This window comes from Mus musculus, chromosome 19 (assembly GCF_000001635.26).
Source record: "Mus musculus strain C57BL/6J chromosome 19, GRCm38.p6 C57BL/6J".
Taxonomy (NCBI): Eukaryota; Metazoa; Chordata; class Mammalia; order Rodentia; family Muridae; genus Mus; species Mus musculus.
The window spans coordinates 25,607,347-25,625,380 of record NC_000085.6 but is presented as its reverse complement, the minus strand read 5'-3'; the positions used below and the strand labels follow the sequence as shown (position 1 = coordinate 25,625,380).

General features: G+C 48.4%; 1 protein-coding gene across 2 annotated transcripts; it reads right to left on the bottom strand.

Annotated features, from left to right (window-relative positions):
• Positions 1–1,459: 1,459 nt before the first annotated feature.
• Dmrt3 (doublesex and mab-3 related transcription factor 3) lies at positions 1,460–15,135 on the bottom strand. Of its 2 annotated transcripts, XM_006527066.3 has the most exons (3): positions 15,027–15,135; positions 14,114–14,807; positions 1,460–3,119 (listed from the first exon to the last, which is right to left on the bottom strand). In XM_006527066.3, exons 2-3 carry the CDS (start codon positions 14,580–14,582, stop codon positions 2,158–2,160), a joined length of 1,431 nt encoding a protein of 476 aa, XP_006527129.1. In that variant the 5' UTR covers positions 14,583–14,807; positions 15,027–15,135; the 3' UTR covers positions 1,460–2,157. The 2 variants fall into 2 exon arrangements, with proteins under 2 accessions (XP_006527129.1, NP_796334.2); NM_177360.3 differs by lacking the exon at positions 15,027–15,135 and having other exon boundaries at positions 14,114–14,844.
• Positions 15,136–18,034: the final 2,899 nt, after the last annotated feature.

Here is an 18,034-nt window from a genome sequence, read left to right as displayed (position 1 = left end):
TCACTGATGTGACCCAGATCCATTCACAGGGCAAGCAGGAGGACCCTGAGAAGGGAGTCCCTGAGGAACAAGTCCTAGGAGCATCCAGCTGCCTATCTACTCTTTCCTACTGCAGTTTCTCTTCATAAAATCTAAATATGTAAAACGACTCATTAGACGGCTTTTAGTTAACCTACCAAGCTCCATCCACAACCACTCTTGCTGTCCGCACACCTGGGATCTACCTGGCCATCTACCCTTGTAGGAAACTACTTGCACCCCATTGTGAAGATTGCTGCTGCTTTTCCAAAATCCAAATCAGCGGGGTAAAAACTATTCTCAAAACTATTCACCAGAAAACACCAGGAGTAACTTGAAGGTTTCACGGCACCTTCTTTTCCCTGGGCACAACGGGGACCACATATTTGTAATATTATTATCAGGTCCTTTACCAATGTGAAGTTTCCAGAAACAGACATTTCTGCTTCTGTGTACCCAACTGTGTACCCACCTAGTAAATGACCCCAGTGGGTACTAGACTTAGAGCAAGCACTCGTGTGCTTACACAGTGAGGTTTACCTTGTTGTGTCAAGTTAGACTGGGATTCTCAGTTCAAGAGTTTAGACCTTAGAGTTTTCGCTCGGTACAGGTCTGAGAAGAAAAGCAACCAAGGGAGAGAGAGAAAAACCATTCTCTAATCTAGTGAACTCACAAATTACCTCAAAGAGGGTGATGAACAAAGAAATCTTTCTCTCTCAAAGACTGCTCACTCCAGAGGCACCCTGTGGAAATTAAAATGAGATTCTTCTTTTGAATGAGGCCCTTCTCCCAGAGCCGTTCTGGGCTTGAAGGAGTCTCAGGATGAACAGCGACCCTTTTCGAACATCACTCAAGAGCTCCTCCAAGCTGATACATGTGGTGGGGGGTGCTCCCTGCATCGCCCCATGAAGAGGCCCTTGTGCTTTGACTATTCGCTCTCCCTTCTAGATTCATAGCATGACTGTCTGACCTAAGCAGCCATCACCACCTCTCAGGCATGCTGAAGAACAGGAATAGTAAGTTATGGTAGCCCAAGAACGCTTTCCCAGAGAAGAGGGGAGAAGTCCTGAAGGGGGGGGGGCTCACACCTACATTCTGAATGTGAGGCTGAGGGACTTCTGGAGCCACGGTGTTCACATACTTCATGTACCCAGTGGGTTTGGTGTCAGGTCTCGACTGGACACACCTCGCTCCTTTCTCTCACTCAGCTGTAAAGTCTTAGCATTTTACCGTGTTTTGCTGTTAACTGTTCAGTTTGGAGTGCTAGGGAGTGAACCCACACCTGCTGAACCCCTGCCCGGCCCCACCAGTACAGGCAATGAATGCCCAGTTTACGACATGTCCCCATTGAACAGTGTCTTGGTTTCGGACTCATGCATTAGTAGGGAGGCTCTGTGTTTGGAGACCTTCCTTCCGGAAGCAGAAAAGACATCAACCAAGATCGCGTCCTTAGTTTATTTTTTTCTAGAGTTCTTACTTAGCATGCTACATTAACCTGACAAAGCTTAATCTTGTGTTCGCTTCGCGATACGCCTCATGCAGTTCACAGCTGGGATTGGTTTTAGGTTGACATAACACGTGTTTCCATTCAGCCATGTGAAAAGGATGATTCTTAATGAAGTTTGTCTCTGAAAACGGCCCGAGCTTAAACAAGAGCCTGCCTGCTCAGTCCGCTCTAGTCTGAGTGCAGTCAGATAACGTCCCTGCTCATAGTCGGTTGGCAATCGAACCACTCCCTAAGGTTTCCAGTGTCCTGAGGAATTCTCTTTTACAAAATGGCATTCAAGTGTACTATGCCACTGAACATTCCGGGTTGAATTTAGGGAGTAAAGCTGACCCCCCTCAACTAGCACCCCCCCACACACTGGCCCGGCCTTCCCGGGCGTCCTCAGCTTTAAACTCATTTACAGCATTCAGCACTAAATCCACAGAGCAGAGCTATTTGGCATTTTCCAGTGGAGTGCAGGGAATTAAATAAGTTATGTTTTTATTGCTAATGTATAGACTATCAAGCACAGTCACTTTGTCAAACAGGAGGCAAGAGTATACAGTATTAGTGGACTCTCCTGAAAGGGGAGGGGGGACGTCCAGGGTTCCAACACACATAAAATGTCACCTGGCAACACCCATAGGTACATTTTACGATGACGTGTTGAGTATTCTAGAATCCGAGGAGTCAGACCTCTCGTCATAGTCATCCTCTGTGTAGATGGACTGCTTTGTCACGATTGGACAACCGTCGTCAGGGATGGAGATCCGAGGGTCCTCGGTGGTGCGGGAGGAGAGCACGGGCGAGCTCCGGAAGACGCTAGTGGAGTTACTGGGAAATGGACTGACATACTGGGACCTCAGCTGGTACTGCTGCTGCAGCGTCATGGTGTTCCACAGGGTGACGTCATTGGGTAAAAAGGGGCTCGACTGGTTTCTGGCCAAAGTATTCCTCAGCATCAGCGGGTACCGAGGTGGCTGGGGGAAAGGATGCTGCAGGGGCACGGCCAAGGGGTTGGGGACCACGTTGCTGGAGTCTGCGGAAAAGCGTAAGGTGTCAGGGACACGGAAGGCAGAGCCCACGGACCACTTGGAGGAAGAGATAGGGTAGGAGCCCAGCGTGTGTTCAAAGATATGGCCGCTAGAGGGCAGCACCAGGCTCTCTTCGGCCGTCCGCTCCGCCCCAGCCGCGGAGGAGCGACTGGACAGCAGGACCTCCACGGCACTGACCAGGTCGCCCCCGCAACCTTTCAAGATGAGCTCCAGGACAGTGGGCTTCTGGTTGGGAAAGATTTTCTTCAACACTTCCAGGGGTGGCCGGTTGGCTTTCAAGCTGAAGGGCAGAGAGACGGTCCCCGATGGGCCCTCGATCAGGAGGTGGCTCTGCTCAGCGTGGTACTTGGGGCTGTCGGGGCAGCTCTCGGGGTTGCCCCCGTTTTTCTGCACGGCGTACCCACCTTCATCCACGGACACGATCTCGGGGCTCTCCGGAGTGAAGCAGTTCTTGCTTTTGACAACATCTGGGGAGCTCCTCTGATCGGTGTCTTTGTCACTGAAGGCCTCCGCAGTGTTGTCCGTGGAACTGCTGTCCCCAACTCTCTCTTCTGTCAGATCTGAAAGGCAAGAGAACAGTTGGGTTAACCCCTTCCTGATGTGCTCAGAGTCAAGCCTTCTGGGATGAGGGAGTTTGGCTCAATGGGTCATAACACACTGCCAGCCTTTAAAGAAGAAATCAAAAGTCATTGGCAAAGGGAGTCAGGGACTGGGGTCAGTAAACAAAGATGGTGCAATCAATGTTTTCTCAGAATGCTGTAGGAGAGGAAGCGTGCCTTAAAAACAGAATGGCTACCCACATGCAGGGCTGTGAGACTCTGACCAGGGCACAGGAAATGGCCACAGGAGGGGCTCTGGCCATGATCACCTGCTGCAACCATCCCATAATCACTTTAATAACCACATCTGCTTTCCATGGCCTGGTTTTATGCTAAATAGGGCTTGTCATCCAGACAGGGTTTTTTGTTTTTAAATCAGGTTATCATGTACAATAACTCATTGACATAGTTTCTAAGTGAAAGACAAACACAACCCCTGAAATCACTTGTAAAAAGCCACTGAAGGGCCAGGCAAAGTCAGCTGCCTGGCCCTTACCAAAGGCCATACAAGGAGCCAGTTCAAATTCCGGATGGAGGAGAAAGGAATGGCTGGAAGATTTGGGAACTGTCCACCATATGTGGGAAGAGGTAGATGGGTGCCTTTGTGTGAACTGGTGTGCCATGGAAAGGATCTACAGCAACTTCAAAGTATGTTTGAAGGAGGAAGGATAACTAAGAATTTTCTTAATACAGCCAAGACTAGCTTTGAAACAGACCAGCTGCCAATGTGACATTTTAACCTCGGATGTTACCAAAGAGGTGAGCGATGCAGTACTAAATAGTCAGAAGGAGTGGGCAAGGGGGCTCTGGGTTTCACTGTAAATAAAGGAACAGATTTTGTCTTACTAGGAAACTACATGCAGAGATTTTTTATCCTTTAAAAAAAATGTGCCAGTAGTGGCTGCTTAGAGTAACGGATCTGAAGGAAAAAGAAAGGAAGAAAAAAAAGGAAGGAAGGAAGGAAGGAAGGAAGGAAGGAAGGAAGGAAGAAAAAAAGAAAACAAAACCAGTCCCAATGAGGCAGTTGTCAGGTTGTGAGCGACTGTGGATCTACGTCTTCTCTTCTGGCCTGAATAGCCTCATTGTGGGCCTCTCTGTGGGCAAACCTGCTTGTGTGCAGATAGCCAGAGGTGAACTTTCATCAAAGCAGCTTCCAGAAGGCACCCCCTCCTACCTGTTGTTGTTTACTTTCAAAGCTTTTAACAAAGGCCCATTGAGGTTCATTTCTTTAACACCACACGGGTCTTAAGCACCAGATAAGCCAACAAAAGCCTGCAGCCAAACGTAAGTGTTTTAAAGCATTCTCAGATTATAACAAAACATGCAGCTTTCAACCATGTCTAATACAAACTCAGAGTCATCCCAAACTGCTACTTCCATTGCACTGCTCTTTAGTAGAAACTAGGTTTCTATTGTTGGGGTTCATTTGTAGTCTACCCAATGAATCCCCCCTTTGCTCCCAATGGCCACTCTGGGATTCACCAAAGACCTCCTTTTACAAGACCAACGTAGCATCTTCTCTCCTCCTGCTTCCCAGGACAACAGGTCCAGCTTTTACCTTCCAATCATTGAACTGCTTAAATCCCCTGCCCTTGACGAACAAGACAGACCCAACCAAACAAGGCTCATGCAGACTTATATTCTAAGCAGCCTGCATTCATGTATATTATTGCCCTGACGCACGACCCCATAGATAACTCTATTGCCAAAACCTCGAGAAGGGTAGACAGTGACAGTGTGTTAGCTCTGAAGTGAGCACACAATTGCATTTTGACCCCTGTTCAATGGAGCATTGGGAAATAAGTTCAATACTGTCCCCCATGTACATATTGATATAATGTTTAAAATGGCTCACATCTCTAGACACCTAAATTCAGCTTTTATTATCTATCATCAGCATCAAGCATTTATTGACCTTACAATAGGCCAAAACAAGGATACAGAATTTAAAAAAAAAAAAAAGACGGAAGGCAGCAGGAAGCATAAGCTCATAGAAGTTATTATCTTGAGGAAATAGATACATGTGCTGGAGAGAAAGCACGCATGACCAGGCATAGTTTGGGGGCATCAAATACATCATTCACAGAGAGAGATCCCAAGGGTGGAGCAACCTACACAGTTCATCAATGAGTGAAGGGGTAAACAGAATATTATCCAGACTCGAAAGGGAATGAAATTCTGACATCTGCTACAGAGGAGAACTTTAAGGGTACTCTACCTAAAATAAGCTGGCCACAAAAGAAGTCATGTGGCTTCTATGGGATGCTTAGAATGGATAACGTACAGAGACTGTAGGGAGGTAGTTCTAGGGGAGGGGAGACGGGAGTTGCTCTTTAATGAACATGAGGTTTCAATCAAGGATAATGAAAAAGTTCTGGATGGATAGTGGTGTTTTAAAGCAACAAAAACGTCTTTAGTGTCACCAAGATGTCCACCTTAAAATGGTAAAAATCCGCCACCTATATTTTACCATAAAACAAGAAAATAGGGCACAGTATCACGGCAGCCTGCTTGAGCTGGTAAGGTTTGGTTTTGTTTGCTGTTGGTTTTGCTTCTGCTAGAGAAATGACCTTGTCTTTGAGAATAAGAGGCACATCTACACACCTGGAAAGCTCTCAACTTTGCTATCCTTAACAGAAAGCAGCTAAAAATAAAAATAAAATAAAATAGCTTTGTGTCTTAAAAGGTAACATTTCACATGCCTTGGGTGAATTCACACACTGAAGACTTCTTCAGCAAAACAGCTTCATCGGCGCACTTCAGTCTTACACAGCCGACTTCAGGCTCCAGGTGACCCCTGGACCAGAAGGGCAGTGAGGGACACTGAGATTTGATGCTCTAGCTACTCAAACAAACCTATCTCATAAAAATGTATTTTCTTCCTCAAGGCAGCAACAGACACTGGGAGGCAGGCTTTTAAGTCGGACAGGATACAATTCTACCTTTGTATCTATTTTCCAAGTTCTGCAGAACACGCCTCATGCAGTCTTTCCTGGCTGCCAGCTTGTTCTGGTCATTGAAAGGCCTCAAAGGACAAATGGTGACGAAGCCATTATCCCCTCTTTGTGTTGTCCTTTGCCCCTGAGACATGCCAGTGTACTGTGCACTTTGGGGTATTTGAGCAGTGAAGGAGGAGGAGGAGGAGGAGGAGGAGCACTATGCTGAGTCATCCCCACTCTTCAAAGATTTCTGGGCTGCTCAGCATCCCAATCTCACTGTGGAGGCTATGGCCAAATGTGAGAGAAGCTGGCAGGATGTCCTAGGAACAAATGCATGAATCAAGGGCTTTGTAATCAACTGAGCTCAGCAATGCTTATGCTGAGAAGGACAGGGGGAGGCACCGGCCAATGAGAGAAGCAGGTTCACATACCAGAGGGCACACACATTTGAGAAATGAATGTATGCATGCATGCACGATGCCCACCAGCACCCAAGGGTGCTGGATTTCAAAACAGAGCCAAGGACGGTGGGCCTCAAAACCTGCTCCAAGGCAAACTCCTTGCCCAAAAGAATAATTTCTGAGAAGCAGAATTGACAATCCCTGCAATTTGGGGGGGGGGGGCGCTCTGATGTCTATTATTGTCCCTAAACTAAAGCCATTGCAAGCTGCTATAAACACAGACTTTCACAAGTAATTACCGAGGCTAAGAGTTGAGCCCAGTGGTAACGGATAATTTAATAATAGGTATTCCTTTACAGTCCCAGGGTTTCCTCTCCTAAATGAACTGTACAAATCATTCCAGTTGGTGTAAGGCACAAAGCCTTTCTGGATACAGAACCGTGGACCGTCAGCTGAGAAAACGGAACAAGAATATTCCCAGAACCTTCGCCTTATTGAAACAGAGACTCTAATCGGAACATAAGGAGTGGAAGGCTATCTCAATTGACCGTTTTAACTCTGCATTCAGTACAGGAAGGCAAAACCAACCAGCCCAAAGTAGATGAAACCATGACACTATATGTCTGTCATGACAGGCCAGTTAATACAAGCGAGGACATGCTTTTTAGCATTACAAGAGGCAAAAAAAGCCAAACCTTTTAAAAAAAATATTATCAAACATTCGAGCTCTCACTTCAGAGCCCATGAAGCAGAAACGCTCACATTCCAACCCTGAAACAAACTCTGCTTTAGGTTTATGAGAGCCGAGTTAAGGACACGTTTTCTTTGAAAAACAATGCCACCTCCTTCTAAGCACATATGCCGTGAGATGACAACTATACCTTCTTTTTTGCTAAAATAAATTAAATAAACACATGAAAGTAGCTTCCGGTCTAAAAATTACAATTTGAACAATCTTTCTGTGAATTTCTTCATATATACAACTTTTTAAGAAATGGAAGAGTGCTCTGACTTCGCTGTCACTGGTGTTAGAGACTCTATCCAATGAGTGCACAAAACCTAAACCCACCTAACACCTAGAACAAGACACAAGCACTGACCGAGTCTCATAATTCATGTATCACAGACTCTTCCCTCCCCGAAGCACGCCATGCAGATAGAAATGTTTCTGAAATATTTGGGAGGTGGATCTCTGGATGGGTCTCCATGCCAATAAATAGCAATGGTAGGAGGAGTCCCGTGGGGGCTTCCGGAGTCAAACGTTTAAACAAAGTGGGGGGTTCTCATACTTTCTATTGATCTCACACTAGGAGTGAGGAATTGCTAAAAACTGACTGAGTGAGAAGAAATTTGAAGAAAGTGGTGACATTAACAAATCTTGTTCTAAAATTGTGTGTGTGTGTGTGTGTGTGTGTGTGTGTGTGTGTGTGTGTGTGTGTGCATGCGCGCTTGTACCTGTGTGTGCATGAAAATACTCAATGTTTTGCTTTGTAAATGACCAGCAATGGTTTAACACTGTATTGTACCTGTGTGTGCATGAAAATACTCAATGTTTTGCTTTGTAAATGACCAGCAATGGTTTCACGCTGTATAAAGGGCTTAGGGTATCTCCTTAACTTGGCTTGGTAGTGCACACTTGTAATCCTAACACTCAAGAGGCTGACAGCAAGACCCTAAGTCTGAGATTCTATAAAGCCAAGATTTTGTAAGGACATTGCTTAGAAAGGGCTGGTGGGCTTAAGGAAGTATAGTTTATAAGACTTCATGTGTCTTACAAAAAAAAATCAGCATGATCAGTTGCTAAGAGAGAAACTAGAAGCTTTGAGAAGGTTGAGAAATCTCCTCACCTACCTGCAGCTGGCTGCTTGCTTATCCCTCTACTTAACAAATCCCCTTAAATCCCCTACATCCCAAGGTACTGGGCTAGGTAAGATTATACACAGGCGACCACAGCATTGCCTTCGACACTGGGGCTTACAAGATAGCTAATCTTTTGCAAAAATCTAAAGTATCTGATCAGTTGGTTGCATTTTAGGATGCTACACAGCAAGTTTAACGCAGAAGCCAGAAGCAGGGCAGACTATGGTATCTTCACACGGAAGGGAATATTATTCACACATGAAGACACTGAGCTAATAAAGCAATACTCCTGTGGTGCAAAACAGTAGGACATTGATGTCAGCCTGAAATTCAAGTCTGACTAGTAACTGTAATAAGAGAGCAGAGAGTCCAGAACGGACGAATGTTCTGAGTTCTCATAATGTTCTATTATTTGAAAGGCAGCTGTACTTTGTAAAATCTGTTTAGCCATAAAACAACATGGAAACCGTCACCCACCTCTCTACCTTCATGGTTTTTTTTTTTTTTTTCCTTCCCAGAAAAGAAGAGTATGTTGATGAAGCCAGGGGACAGCTACGATGCTGTGTGTGATGCAGAACATGTGTATGGCCAAGTGGTGGTCTTTTGATGTCCGAAGGCCTACCATGTAATCGAAACTACACTGGATTAGAACTAGCGACTCCAAAGACCTGAATGGTTAATGGCTAGAGGGGGTGGGGGCTGTAACAGGTTAGACAGGGAAAGAAAGGAAGAAAGCCATCATGGAGTTAAAAAAAGAGAGAGAGAGAAGAAGAAGAAGGCAGGCAGGCAGGCAAATGGGTTTTCACCAGGCACTCTTCTTCCCAGTCAGGAAGAAACAGCAACAGTTCCAGAAAAGGTTCCAAGTCCTGCAGGGACTTTGATTTATGAAGATTTACCCCCCCTTCTCTCTGTAAAGCTGTTAACAGAAAGTGCTGACTTGCCGCAGCAAAGAATTCCTCATCGATGCTCTTTGATTGTATTTTGCAAACAAAACGCCTGTTGCTTGGTAACGTTTCACTTGAGCCTGACCTTCTCCAAAAGTTATTGCTATCAGATTCGATTTACACTGTCCTCCTGTGATTACTGTAATCTTTTAAACCCGAGAGTTCATCCATCAGGGAGAGGAAAAGTTGTTGTAAGTGGAGAGAGCACCGTCATCCCTCAGATTTATAAGGCCTGGAGCAGGCTGGGGGTTCTCTGCCTGGCAACAGACTCCAGTTCCTCTGGGAGGACTCTTTTTCCTTTAACCTTAGTCCTTGGCTCCACCAGACAGACAGGAACATTCCAATGCCCCTCAGGGTAGGTGGGATGAGGAGGAAGCAGGCAAGGAGCTGAGGCCAGAGGGGCTGGGAAGGAAGGGCTCAGGGAGACTTGCTTAGGTGAGGGAGGAACAGTGACCAGGGGCAAGCAGACAACCTTCAGTACCCAGAGAAGCCAGCATGCTGTCAGCATAAGCCACTCCTGGGCTTCCTGCCACACCATCCGGGGCTGGGGCCACCAGAGAGCCCAGCCTCCTGTGCCTGGTCAGTCAGGCATTCCCCCAAGTCACTGCAACTGACCTACCCAACAAATCTAGCAAGGAAAAGACTGGATTCTTTGCTCCCAAAGTCAGATCTGAATAAGAGGTTCCAAGTGGCAGTCTTGCTGTCCTGGCATTTCTTCCTATCTGGCTTTGCCTAAAGCCCCTGGCTTCAGATCAAGCCATCTCAAAGCCAGATGTGTTTGTTTTTTTTTTTTTTTTTTTGTTTTCTCAATTCACAGGTAGACACTCCAGGTGACTTGTAATTGTTCCCAGCTCCTTCCTTGCCCTGGGTGTACAATCCTGTACACAGGAACCCTCAATGCAAATACCTGAGTATGTCTCTTTGGAGAATTAAAAGGGAAAGGGAAAAGAATTAAAATGAAGGAAGCAGACTGGGCAATCTAAACCACGCTGGAGCTGGCAGCCCAGAGCAGTCACGAAGGGGCTTCAGCAGGAGGCAAAATAAAGTCAGCTTTCTGAAATCCATCGACCTCTCCCTCTCCTCTCCCTTTCCCTCTCCCTCTCCCTCTACCCCCTCCCTCTCCCTCTCTCTCTTCCTCCCTCTCCCTCTCCCTCTCTCTCTGCCTTGTCTGCCTCTCTCAGAATTAAAGGCCATCTTACTCTCCTATCCAATCCTCCTCTTCAGTCTCCAACCAAATGTCCTTTAAGAGCATTTAAATTATACATACAAACATATATAATATACCCACATATATATATCAGCTATTTAAATTCAATTCTATTAAATTAAACTCAAGTGTATTTATTTTACATATATATATATGGTGTACATGTGGAATCTATATATTTATGTGCTATCTCACACACACACACACACACACACACACACACACACACACACGGTATATCTGCCATATGGCAGATACACACCAAGGAAGATTCCACAGCCACTGATCTTTCCTTCCCAGGGACCCGGGCCTATGGCCACCCAAGTCCGTCCTCTAGAGGGAAAGTTTGCGGTAAGGTAGCAAATGTGGCTTAGCTTCCCGCCTTGGCCATGACCCTTAACTTCCCTCAGATCCAGAGCCCCTGGTTTGATTAAGACTCCCAAGTCAGAAGCTCACACAGCTGCAAAAGGTTAAGACTCCCTGAGCTGTTTTCATGGGGAGGGGCGGGGGGGGGGAGGGTAGGGGAGGTGACACAAAGGTAAGAGCAGAATACGTGGGGCTGCATAGTATCTATAGCAAAGGGTAACTTAGAAATTGGAGCGCAATCGAAATCTCATTTAATTACATCAGAGATGACTGGCAGAAGAAGGCTGTAATAAAAATTTTTTTCAATCCCTAGTTGAAACAGCCAGTAGAATCTTCTTAAACTCACGTTGAAAACAATGCTCAAACATTCCTTTAAGACATCTGAAAGAGAGCTTAGGAAAAGATTCCCTCCAGTTAGAAAACTGGTGTTCATGTCTCTTCCCTGAACTACATGGGCTTTCTCCCATGATGCCTAGCCAACATCCTTCTTAAGGCCTGTGCTTCCCTCAAATATTCGGAGAAGAAACAGATTCCCTCCGCCTGCTGGTGCTCCACCGGCACCGGTCTTCAAGAACACAGCGATGTGTGGGAGGCCCCTCTGCCTGCAAACAAGCCAAGCCGACTTGCAAAACCCAATGTGACAAACAAGCCAAGCCGACTTGCAAACCCTAATGTAACAAAGGAGCAGACCTAAATGGTCTGCTAGCAGTTTCTAGACTCAGAGACTGCTGCTGAGCACTGGTCATGGCCCTTCCACCCCAATGGGGTCACACTTCCTCTCTGGGAGGAATGGACTAACTTCTACAGGAAGCAATACTAACTTCTATAAGCGTCTAAAGATGATGAAGCCCCACATACAAACACATCACAAAAAACCGCACAGCAAGGCAGCAACAGGCAGTCTCAACCAGGAGTTTTTAACTTGGCTGCCCCCCTCCCAACGGAGTTGCTTTTCAAAACACATGCTGCAGAGAGGAATCTTATTTGTGTTCCTGGCTGAAAAACTGTAAATCAGCTTGTTTTTAGAACTCTCTCTCAAGCCAAGTGTTTTTGGGTTTTTTGTTTGTTTTTTTCCTTAAAGGAACGCAATTGATAAACGAAAACAAAAGTTGGTTGGCGAATGTGCAAGGTATGTGGTGTGACCAGCTGGAAACTGAACCCCTGGTCCCACACAGCTCAGTCTCCAGCAGGCTGTCTCCTCCTCCTCCTCTTCTTCTTCCTCCTCCCCTCCTTCCTCCTCCTTCCCCTCCTCCTCCTCTTCTTGTTTTTTCCCCCTCTCTCTCAATTACTTGTTCTCAATTTGGAAGGCTCAGGCTACTTCTGAGTAGCTCGTGAACATAGAAGGAGAGAAATCCTGCACCGTGCCTGGTTAGCACCCTTGAAATTCTTTGCCCCTTTTAATTCTCCTAAGGCTTGGGCCCTCCTGCCTCAACTTGGCCTCCTCAATGCCCTCATCCACCCCCTTTTCTCCTTGCTTTGGGTTTTGTTGGCTCTTTATACATTTTGGCTATGGAGAAGGACAACCCGTTGAGAACCACGCGATGCTAAAGGAGTCCCCTCTTGGACAGAGACCACAGAACTCAAGGTTAGTGCTCTTTAAGAGCTGCTGATAGGCAGCTGGGCACTGTAAAATAGCAAGTTGAATTTTTAACTCGACCTCTTCTTCTCTAGTCCAGGGGACTCCCAGAGCCAGGAAAACCAGGAACGGAAAATTAAAAGTGGGTAGCATGGAATTCTGGGACTAAGACCAAACACCCCTTCTTGTTCTCAGGACAAGCCCTCCTCCCACAATAGGCTCTAGTTTCTCTACTGTCAAATCCACAAATATAAGATGAGGGTCGTGGGGCGGTGCTTCTGAGACATGCTTATATGTTCCTTGTTAAATAGCCACAAAACCCAGCCAGCAAACTGCTTTCTGAACTTCAGGCCTACCGGGCACAATTGAGCCAGAAGGTAGGACAAACTGGCCAAGCTACCTACCACCTCACCACACACCAACAGTGAGTAGCCCCCCCAGACCCCCAGTTCAGCACAGTGCTCTGGGGTTCTCTGAAGAAGAGCAAGAGCTGTCATTGAGCAGCTGAGAAAGTAGAGACAGAGGCTCTAGCTACCAGAAAAACTACGGACCTTTCACTCCTAATTCCAGTACACCCCATTCCGAAGGAGATGGGCCTGTCTCCTTTGTACGTTTACCCAGTGAAGGGGAAACACCAAACTCCATTGAATTCCGGTTGCCAGGAGGCTGCGAGCGGCCAGGAGTAAAGCTAGAGGTTCCTCGGAGGAAAGAGAGGAAGAGGCTTAAAATAGGGGCAGCCGGACTCAGGGACTCAGGAAAGAGCCAGAAAGAGAGAACTAAGTAGAAACCGGGGTCTGCCCACTGTCAGGGCTCAGAACCCTGTTAACCCATCCCCAAAATCAGAGCATATCTGAACAGCGGGAAGCTAGATGGCCAGAAAGCCCCTCATTATTTCAGGCCAGGCCAACCCCGCAAAATCCTGGAAAGGCACTTGCTAGGTTTTCTCCACTGTAGGCCAAGTTTTGGTTTTAATTTCTTCACACCACAGCAGCCCGGGAAATGGCAATAAAGGACCAAAGAAGTAGTTCAGCAAAAGAGAGTTAAGTAGCTTCACTTTGGAGCCTTTTCCTTAGAGTTCTTAAAAGGCGCCTTTTTTTTTTTTTTTTTTTTCAAATTCTAAGTCTTGAGGCCTCTTAGCCTGGCTAAAAAAAACAAAACGACTCCTAGTTCCTTTAAGTAAGAGACAAAACGCCTGTTCCGGACCAAGCCAAGAATCACCTAGAAACAGCAAAGCACTGGGCCCTGACTGCTAGCCAGCACCTACTTACCCCCTCGCTCCAAGTGAGAGCCCCCACCCGTCTAAAACCCGCAGCCCGGATAACCCTCCTCATTGTGGTGTGTTTAAAGTCGGTCTTCCCCAAGACATCATTTTATTTTTAAAATTGACCTGCTATGTTCCCTTTCAACCCGGGGAAAGCCTCTGACGATAGGGACACAGCCAGGCGATCTGGTTGGCCCCTCTGGCGGGCTCCTGGGTTCCATCGGCTTCAGACTCTCGAGACCCCCTTTCCGGGAGAGTAAGAACCGGTGCCTGGTGGGGGTGGGGCAGGTCCAACCAGGTCCACTTCCCACAAACTTGTCTTCGGCCTTCCCCCACGATCCCGAAGAGCCCTCGAAGCTCCCTCATTCGGAGCGCGACCCCAGCGCCGCAGACGCTCTCACCTGGTTTAGCAAGCTGCGCTGGCAGCGTCCCGGGCTGGGGCTCCGCGACCCAGCGCAGCGCGGCGGCCGCGGCCAACTCCGCGGTGGGACGAGGCGGCGCGGGCGGCTGGGACGCTTGGGAGGCTGGCGACGACTGCGAGGCGGTAGCGGCGGTGGCCGCAGCGTCCCCCGGCGGCGGGGGCCCTGGCAGAGCCCGCAGCGAGTCCGGGATGAGGCTCTCCAGGCTCTCGTTGGCCTGCTGCCTGCGCAGCGCCACCTGCGCCGCCATCACCCGCTGCCGCTCGATGATCAGGATGCACTTCTCGCAGGTGCAGTCCTTGAAGCGACAGTAGCGCTTGTGGCCCTTGAGCCAGGACAGCACCCCGTGGTTCCGGCAGCGCGCGCACTTGGGCGTGCGCTGCAAGGGCGCCCGCGGCGGCTGCGACACCGGGCCGCCCATGTACAGGTAGGGGGAGCCGTAGCCGTTCATGCCCAGGGCTCCCCCCGGCCGGCGGCGGGAGCTGGAGCACAGAGCTCGGAGGCCCGCTCTCGGGAGGCCCCGGAAGGTCCGCGGCGGCCGGAGCTACGGCAGCAGTCTCCCCGGCTCCGATGGCGCTCGCAGCCCGCCGGTACCCACGCGTGCCGCCTCTCTGCCCGCCGCTCTCGGGGCGCAGGCTCCACCCGCAGGTCCTCCCACGCTGAGGCTCTCCAGCAGCTGCAAGGAGCCGGGGAGAGCTCTGATTACGGTCTGAGCCACTTCCTTCCCTGGTCCCTTCCTCGCAGACTGGACCCAGCACCTCCTCCGCCACCCTCCCCCCCCAGTCCCTCCTCCCTCCCGCCGCCACCCCCCCCCCAATCGGGGTCCCAGCCTCCTTGCGCTCCCCACGCGCTTTCCTCCTCCCTGGCAGGCACCCCTCGGGTTCCTGCACCTCACCTTCCCCGCCACCTGCAGCCTGGCCTCTCAGGCGGGGGCGCTCACAGCCCCCTCTGCCAAGCGCTCTGTTACCCCTTCCTGAGCCGGGAGGGACTGCGCCGCTGCGGTACCGCGGGAGCGCTGGGCGGACCGGGTGTGGGGCGGGGGACGATGGGGAGGGGGGTGGGTGTTTGTAAGCCAGCCGGCAGGCCTCTCCCCTACCCTCTCACGTCGCTCCAGCACTGGCCTCGAAGCACTGAGCCCTAGACCGCTTTCCTTCCCACCCTTGGCCTCAGCCATTCGGAGCTTGCGAGGGAATTGAGGGTACTCCGCAGGTCGGCCCCGGGAGAACCGGGTTTCAAGAACCGGAAAGTCTCCACCTGGCAAGAGGAATCAAAAGAGGGGTAGTAGTGATTCGGGAATTCTTCGCTTGGTTTTGCAATCTAGTTTCTTTTTCATTGCTACAGAAGAAAAATGAGTATTTTTTTTTTTAATCTGTCAGGCTTCAGGAAGACAACTCGTTTTATAGGGTAACTTCAATTTTCTACTTAACCTCCTCTTGTCTTTAAAATAAACAATCTCTGCCTTGAATGACCTCTCTGCCTTGGACTGCCAAGTGCTCTCTTGGATGTTTTTCTTAAGCACTGTTTAAACTTTCCGAGGGTGTAGGGAGAAGACACATTAGTGGCCCCAAAGTTACCTGGTATTTTGTTCACGCAAAGGCCACTGAATCAGCCAAGGTCCGGAATTGCCCAGTTCAAATCCCCACAGACGCTGTGTTTTACTTAAGAATAAGGAATAGACCCTACTCGTAACAATCTTTGCGTGACGATGAAGAGTCTCCTGTATAACCTTAGACTGCATAAGCCTTTTTTTTTTACAGCATAAATTTCGTTTATACTCTTTGCTTGTTTTCAGTATTGGTTTGTCCAATGTCGAGTATTACTACGTACGTGTAGAGAAGGCTGCCTTTTTTCACTCAACCAAGAAAACAACCGAACAAAAATCAAGGCATAAAGTAGGCTCAGGACCGCTTTAACAACTCAGTGGGAAGGAGCCAACGGAAGTCCCGGACGGTCTTTTAGCGGCCCCTGGGAACGTGCGCTCCGCTTCTTACTGTGTGGGTGAAAGTTAACGTAAACGGGTCTGCTGCGGTACCTGACTCCTGAACTGCACAGAGACCATAGTCTCTTTCTGGAGGTCGCTTTCCAGTGCCCAGCCCTACCGCCAGCCAAGGAAGAGAGCATCGCTGGCAATCTTGAGTTTGCTGTGAATTCTAGGACTGTGTCGTCCGAGGTTCAAGCAGCAAGCTCTCTGCCCAGAAGAGTGATTTGGAACCGGGAGAGAGCTTTGAACGCGGAATATAAATGTAGCTTTGTACCTTTTTTCCCCCTCGATGCCCTTAGCTACTCGGGTTTCAGGTGCGTGGAGGAGTTGATAGTTGTTCCGGGCTGACCTGCTGGGACTGGAAAGGAACCCCTTGCACACGAATGCTATCTCCAAGATAATTTCCCCAAAACTGCACGGAACCAGTACCCCTGGCTTTTGCCCTTTTCCCCCCACCCTTCTAACCTGGCCTCTTTCCACCCTTGGTCAGAAAAACAAGTTTCTAACTCTACAACTAGTAGGACTTTTGTAAATTGTGGAGACGGGGCACAAGGGTCACGCGTTGATCTTTGGGCCCCGAAACAGGGGGGAAAGGTACAGAAATCACTTTTTATGCTCTGCGAATGGCACGAATCTGGGAACTTGTACTGTTTCAATCTGAAATCTGTGCGTCTAAGAAAGACGAGGACCACGGACTTTTATCGAAGCTGAATTTCTCTTTAAATGGTCAGGGAAACAGATCAGGAAAATAAGAGTAACTAGTTTCTCTGGGGAAAGAGAGCAGCAGAGTTCTGCACCAGGTTTTTAGGGGACATTTTCATTCTCAAAGCAATCCCCTTTCCTTCCTGGGTCACCTAGCCACCCTATCCCAGTGCCACTCACACACTCTGGTATTATTTGGTACTGGGCCCCGTTTCACTCCAGTGCACATCGAGGGCCGAGATCTAAATACTCATTTGATATAGCGCGGTAATCCTTTTCTCATATTTGATGGGAATGTTTTCCATATCCCAGTATTTGACAACATCTCCCTATAGGGACAGGTTTGTATTTATGTTGGTAAAATGTCCCCTGCCTCAAAGTCTATTGTAACCCAACACCTGACAACCCCGAGTCCCATTTCTGTTTGCAGAAAGGGTTTATTCAAGCACATAATGGGATCCCAGCAGAAAGCCTTTCAGAACAAGGGGCTATGGTAAACTTCACCACATGAACTCCGTTTCCAGGGCTATTAAGCTTTTAATTGGAAAATAGCAGAGGAAATTTCAAGGTGACTATAACGTGTTAGCAGTTAGTTCAGAGAAGAAAAGCCCATGCGGGGATGAATGTAGAAAGCATATGGTCCGAATCACATTTAGGGGGCGCGGCCTGCTTCTACTAAGTCCCTGCAGCTTATGCATTTATGGGAAAAATCATCAAAGAAATTGGACAGGGAGGGGGAGGGTTACAAGTGAAAGTAACCTCACAGACGACACCCACTCCCAGCTCCTCTGAGTGGTGTGCTAGTGTTTTCAAACCACAATTCGCCCGGTAAGATATGGCAGGTATTAATACTCAAGTGGCTGAAACAACGTCGTGCTTGCTCCTTTTGGAACACGCTCAGCGTGAACAACGTGAACATCGGAAGCTCCGAAGGCCAGTGTTCGTGTTGAGAAAGTGTTGGTCTTGATCTGGAGGTCCCTATAGGTGCCATCCTTCCCGCCCCGCCCCCCCCCCCCCGCAACATTTAATCAAAGGACAGTTGCATAATGTGCTTGATGTAAGCCACATGGGGACATCTGTTCTGTATTCTCACTCAAGGGGAAGTCGGGGTTCCTATTTTGTTGGCTATATGACATGGTAACTTTGGTGTTGACAGGTGCCGGGGCAGGGGATTGTAAAACACCCTGTACAGGCATTAAAAAAAAAAAAAAGGAAGTTCT

Coding starts and splice junctions, on each gene's coding strand:
- Dmrt3 (XM_006527066.3), bottom strand. CDS start 14,582: ATGAACGGCTACGGCTCCCCCTACCTGTACATGGGCGGCCCGGTGTCG. Junction 3,120..14,113: donor AGCGCAGCTTGCTAAACCAG/GTGAGAGCGTCT, acceptor CTTGCCTTTCAG/ATCTGACAGAAGAGAGAGTT.